Raw genomic sequence first — 6,613 nt, 5'->3', positions numbered from 1 at the left:
GTGTTACTTGCTAAGACCTGATATCATCCACCCATATCTAAATGCCCTTTGCCAAGAGCTACATGTCGAGGCTAAGTGTTGCTTGTTGAGAACCATGTGTGTAAAGCCTCCAAATTTAGGATGATAGGAGTTGTTACAAAAACAAATAAATTTCAAACTTTTATCATAGCGCGAAAACCTACTTTTCAAAAACCTCAATAATTAAACGTCCATTATTTATTCAAAAAATAATAGTTACAAAAACCTTATCCAATTACATTATTCAAAAATAATGAAAATAATGAAGGAAATAAAGAACTCCAATTACATTGTATCAAATGTTCAAACACAATAACTTTAAGAGAAAATTCCAAATATGTCCCCCGTCATCTCTCAAATCTATCATGTATCAGCAACATCTCCAACATCATTTGCTCACGTATAACACATTATACGATCATCACCGATAATTTCATTCATAAACACACAACACAAACATGTATAAGGTAAGTTACCGATAAAACAATCATAAAATAGGATTCATACATACTGATTATATCAACAATAATCAAACAACCCATGCATAGAAGTATTACCCATAGAATTCCTAATCCTATAACATAAAACAATTCAATCATTTTAAATTACTCGATCCTTGATCATCGATCCGCAATGTTATCACAAACATCATAAACATAGACTGACCATATATCCTCTCAACAACACACCTATGCTAACTACACCACATGATACTATCATTATCATCTTAGCATTCCTTTGGAGCATCATCGTCATTACAATCATCAACACATGTGTTTTTGTAAGAGGATCGTTTAGATAAGAGAATAGATAATTGCACAAGTGTTTTTATAGTGGTTTGCTCCAACTAAGCTATGTCTAATCTCCTCCGCAGAGGGTTCCACCATAATCTTCACACGATTACAAATGAGTATTAGCATCACTCCTGGTCTTTGTGTATATGCACCACTCTTGGTACTCAACAACCCTACTTGAGATTTTCTTGGAGTATTAGCACCACTCCTGGTACTCAACAACCCTAGCCTAGATTTTCTTGAGTATTCGAACCACTCCCGGTACTTAACAACCTTGCTAAGATTCCTCAACTCAAACTGAGTTCAGTTGTAAGTATTTTAATTCTCTTTAGAATTGCAATCAATGATTTCTTACAAGTAGTTCAGACTATATCTCTTGTAAAGAGGATTTGATTACAATACAAAGCAGTCTAACACTCTCAGATGTTTTTGTATTTTCTCTTACAATAGTAAGCAATACAATAATGAAGTTTGAGAGGATTTCTTTTCTCTTTTTCTATTCTCTTCGCTTTTCTCTTCTTCAGCTTAGACTCATTCTTTTTCTTGAGCTTTTTGCTTTCTTTTCTCTTGAATGCTTGTAGACAAATGTTTTGTTGTAAGCTTCTCACTTGGCTATCCTCTTAAGTTATCCTCTTAATTTTATTTTCCAAAGCTCTTCTATTTAAAGGCTTCGTGAATATTTGTCCGTTAGACTTGAGCTTTTAGCCTTGATACTCGTGTTTTCTCTTTCTTCTTCGTATAACAGTCGTTAGGTAAGTCAACTTGTCAAAGTAGACATGTTTTTTCAGTATCTTGCTTGAAGTAGGTTGTACGTTCCTTTTGGGTATGGCTTTAGGAGAAGAACATTATGTGAATATCTCCTTTGTCCCTAACGTTCACCTTTTATGTTTGATTTGTAGCTCGATGGATGCGTGTAGAACCACTGAAATAATTGATTATCATAAGCGATAATCAATGATCACAGTGTAGTTTTGGGTAATTATGAACGTTTCGGGAATAATTGATTATCAATTATTATAATCAATTATCACGCTGTTTTGATGAAAAATGGACGTGGACCAAGCTTGAGGAGCTGTAGAACGTTATGATAATCATAGAATAAGATTAATGGTTATGTTTAGGGTCATGTTTGACGTATGATTGAGGTTGGAGCATGAGTGAGTGTTAGGGTGTATCTGAGTATGTGGTTGATGAACATGAGAGTGGAGGATAGGTCTACTAGTTGTACCTAGTAAATATTGGTTCTATCTGTGGATAGGTGCTTGCTTTTTCCTTGTGTGCAAAGGAATGGTTGTTCGGGTATTGAACTTTCCTTTTGTGGGGGTGATGGTGTTTCCTTGTGTGACAGGATTACATGTTTCTTAGCTGGATTGTGGGACTACTCAAACATATCTGTAGGGGAAGCTACAGATTGGTATGTAGGAGTGATTACAAGCAGGTGAGGTAAGGTATAGAAGTGAGATTGACTTTTTCCACTAGGGTGTTCATGGAACAGTGATGCTCATGGTGTTGTTCATGAGTGGAATAGTCGTGATGGTGGTGGCGTATCTATAATGATGATCATGGTATTTGAGATGCTCCAAGTAATGCTATGTTGATAGTGGTGTTACTATAATGGTTATAGTAAGTAGTTATAACATGTGTTAATGAGTGGATAGACCAAGGGTTTATGTGTAAGATGTTAGTAATGACATCAATGGTCAATGAATCAAGGATCGAGGATCGAGAATTAAGTAATTCATTATGATTAAGTTGTCATGATAGAGGATTAGGAATATCATTGTTATTAGCATTAGGTATTAGATGGTTTATGGTTGATTCAGTGTTTTATATCTTACTATTATTATGATTGTTTTATAGGTAGTTTACCCCATACATGTTTGTGTTTGTGTGTTGTGAATGAAATTATCGGCGATGATCGTATAATGTGGTATACGTGAACAGATGATGTTGTAGATGGTGCTGAGGCATAATAGATTCGAGAGATGGCAAGGAACAAACTTGGGATTTTTAATGAAAGTTATTTTTGTTAAATTTAATACAATGTAGTTATAGTTATTTTACTTCATTCGTTATTTCCATTATATGAATAATGTAATTGGAAAAGTCTTTTGGAACTCATATACTTCGAATAAATTATGCATGTTTAAATATTATGGTTTTTGAAAAATATGTTTTCGTGCTATGATAGAAAGTTGAAATTTACGGTTTTTGAATAACCCGTGACACCCTAGAATTGGGGCGTTACAACAGCCATAGGTTGAAGTCAATGTGTGAGAGTAAGCATGATTTTTGCAATACTATATCAAAATTATGTTGTACGATCTCTTCAGCTCGACTTTTGATAGAGAGAACATTCCATGAATGTCTTCTTTGTTTCTAACGTCCACTCCTGACTTGTTGACAATGGAGTAGGTGGATACTTGTAATAGGCATTTGCACAAAGTAGAGTATAAATGCATGCTGACAAATATGTCCTTTTCTTTTTTACTTTTGTTGTTTGAAACGTTATGCATTTAATGTTTTATATTGCATGTTCAAAACAAGTTCGTCAACTTTTCTATGTCTAGGAGCTTTTGAAAAGATACCAATATTGATCATAAAGTTTTCATCGTTGGATGAAAATAACCTTTTGTATCAAGGTATTGTTTAGCGCTTCGTTTAATAATCTGTGTTTAGTACTAGAGCGCGTTTAGGAAAGTGTTTTTCAACATATTTTGTTTGAAGCGTTGTTTACAACTTTAGCACGTTGAAAAACATTATGTAGCACATGTTGCTTTGTTTAACAAGATACAAAAGAAGCGTGTTTATCAAAGATATTGTCTAATGATGCTCTACTATCATAATAACATGTTTAATAAGACATCACTTAGCAATGCATTTACTTAATCATCATGCATTGACCTTTTCATAATAATACATCGTTTAATAGTGAGTCTATTATCAATAGAATCGTTTGGTCCTAGTTTACTAAAACTTTTTCTTTGTTCGTTCAGATGTTGTAACAGTTGTTTCATACAACATCTTTCATCAACTATATTTATTATATAGGAATTATACTTTGTCAAATACTCATTTTGTTTATTGTTGTTTGTTATACTTTAAAACATGAAAGTGTTAGACGATCCTATCTTATAAATGATCTTGTCTTAACACGCTATTCCTATCTTAACATACTTCAAAACATCAATCAAATCTCTCAAACTTTCATAAATTTTACTTCTAAATTCATTATCTATCACTCCAAAATTCCTTAAAAAGTAACAATTTATTCTCAAATTCACTCACTCTTCTCAAATTCATGAAGATACTCTAAATTTTGAAAAATAAATAAATTATTAGAACATTTATAGACAAAAATAGTTATTCTAGTTTCTAAATGTGTAAAAGATCTTCCAATTATATTATATTGTTAATTTCTGAAAAAGAAAATATAATTTTTGTACTGATATAATCAATGGTTGACTGTATAGTGTTTTTTTTTTATTAAATTGTAATATTAGAAATGTATTTAAATTTTTTACACATTTAGGAATTTAATAAAGTTTTCTATTATTTTAAAGACTAAATTAGCCTCTTACATATTTCTTATTTTATTTAATAATTAATATGTTAACTATAACTTAAATAAAATAATTTATAAAAGTTAAAAATTAATATTTTAAAATATAAAGACTGGAATTTTTTTTATAAAATTTTTTGAAAGATTTAATTATTATTCATCGTATATTAATAATGCAAAAAAAATTATAATATCCCCTTATTATTTTTTTATATGATTAAATATTGTAAAATTTATAATAATTATCTTTAAGTTATATGGTTACAAATGAATTGATTCTTATTGAAAAAAGGCATAAACCAAATTACTAAGATGTATAAGAGCAATTCATGGTCTATCCTAATTAAATTTATTAAGAATAGTGTTTCATCAGCCACTTCTATTTAATGGCCCACAAGTATTTGATTTCATGATTGAAATTTTTTCAATTTAAGAAAGTGTATAATTAAAAACAGAGTCTTGAAAATTTCACATCAACTACCAATATAATAAAAAATAACATATAAAAATAACATATAAACAGACTTTATTTTAAAAACCTATTTTATGTGATTAAGTTAAATATAAACTCTACTATTATAATAATATATAATATAATGATTACAAATCAGGAGGTTGGGATATTTTCTATATTATTTTAAAGACAAAAAACATTAATTTCATATAATGTACTAACTAATTTACACAATGCAGCACAAGATATACAAAATATTGTCTCCAATTTCTATTTTCTCGGTCACTGTTCAGTTTGACTCAGCCAGATCCAAGGGCTTGAAATATTTCCCATCTATGAGATAAGTTCCAATTCTGAGCCTCACAGCCCAAACATCTTTGGGTTTTCTTGAGATAATCCTGCACCAAGTAACAACCCAACTAACATTTTTTTACACGTTTAAATTTTTTACATTTATGTAATACTATTTGTTCACTCTTTTTTTTCTTAAAAAAAAATAAAAAAATTTATATTTTTATGATCATTTTATTTTTATATTCTGTTTGTGTTATGGTACTGTTACTTCAATCCAACCCAATAACATAGCTTATTATAAGCATTTGTTGATATCATTTCTCCTTTGTTGCAAGTGAAATCAACCAAAATTTTCATATCAAATAGAAAATATCACTGGAAACAATCTCTCAAACACTATCCTTTCCAATGTTCTATCAGTAAGTGAATTTGAAATTACAATTTTTAATAGATTTCACATTATATTTCCTTTTATAATTTAGAAGTGATATTCACTAAATTTTCTAATTTGAAATTTGAAATTAAATTTGTTGATGATGAGGTGAAATACCTTCCAACATCACCAGCTTTAACTTGGCCAGTGTTAACCCTGAGACAGGGCATGGTGGCTGCAGTTTTAATCATCTTGGGAGCTTCAATGAAAATAATGGGAGAACCAATCCCCAACTTAGACCCTTTTTCTGGCAATTCTGAAGACTCTTTAGATGAACACTTTATCAAAGCAGAAACATCATTTTTCTTCAGAACTTCACAATTCAACCTTCTCTCTTGGACCCCCAAAAATGGCTTTGTGATTGCACAAGAAGAAAAGGAGAAAGCCATGCTCACTTCTGTAAAATGCAAAATGCACCAATGAATAGCTTTTACAAAATTGGTTATGAAAGTGGCTATATTTCAAGAGTTGCATACCAAATTGAACTCACCAAAACCAGAAAATCTTCTGCAGGTTGAAAACTTTTCCTCAGACCCTTTTCTCTTCAACTTAGAAGCTATTTGGAGGTTAGAACACTGTTTTGTTTAGACAATTGGTGGGTATGGTTGCATTTTTGTGGGAGTTCTCTATTCATTTGTGGTGCATGTTTGAGGAAGGAAATTTGGATAAAAAGATAATACAAAAGATAAAATATCTTTAGATAACTTCTCTTTTTTCTTTTCCTGTTAGGGTTTAGTTGACAACTTTGGGATGTAGGACCATGTGTAAAAACTATATGATAATGTATACATTATGGCATAGATGTGTGTAATTAAGTATGTTTTTCTTTTGATAGAACTTTTTTTTTAACTTTTTTGAAAAATAACTAATATTTTAAACTACAAATTTTACTATATATTTTTTTAAAAAAAATTAAAAGCTTGTTTAAAAACATGAACAAATTATTAGAAATCTTGTTTTTAACTATATAAAAAAAACATCTTGATGACGAGATAAACTTCTTATGAAGACGATGAAAAGAAAAAATTGTGTGCATACAACTTATAATGAATTCTGGT

At 30.3% G+C, this 6,613-nt stretch overlaps 1 protein-coding gene across 2 annotated transcripts; it reads right to left on the bottom strand.

Moving 5' to 3' along the window:
• Window positions 1-4,926: 4,926 nt before the first annotated feature.
• CRR42 (DUF3148 family protein) lies at window positions 4,927-6,210 on the bottom strand. 2 transcript variants are annotated; one of them, XM_088098379.1, is made up of 3 exons: window positions 6,032-6,210; window positions 5,673-5,952; window positions 4,927-5,226 (listed from the first exon to the last, which is right to left on the bottom strand). In XM_088098379.1, the coding sequence occupies exons 2-3, from the start codon at window positions 5,942-5,944 to the stop codon at window positions 5,118-5,120; spliced, it is 381 nt and encodes a 126-aa protein (XP_087954505.1). In that variant the 5' UTR covers window positions 5,945-5,952; window positions 6,032-6,210; the 3' UTR covers window positions 4,927-5,117. The 2 variants fall into 2 exon arrangements, with proteins under 2 accessions (XP_087954505.1, XP_087954504.1); XM_088098378.1 differs by having other exon boundaries at window positions 6,046-6,206.
• Window positions 6,211-6,613: the final 403 nt, after the last annotated feature.

This window comes from Vigna umbellata, chromosome 9, assembly GCF_029865625.1.
Source record: "Vigna umbellata cultivar VRB3 chromosome 9, Vumbellata_1.0, whole genome shotgun sequence".
Lineage (NCBI taxonomy): Eukaryota > Viridiplantae > Streptophyta > Magnoliopsida > Fabales > Fabaceae > Vigna > Vigna umbellata.
The sequence above is the reverse complement of the archived record's forward strand: the minus strand, read 5'-3'. Positions and strand labels throughout refer to the sequence as shown.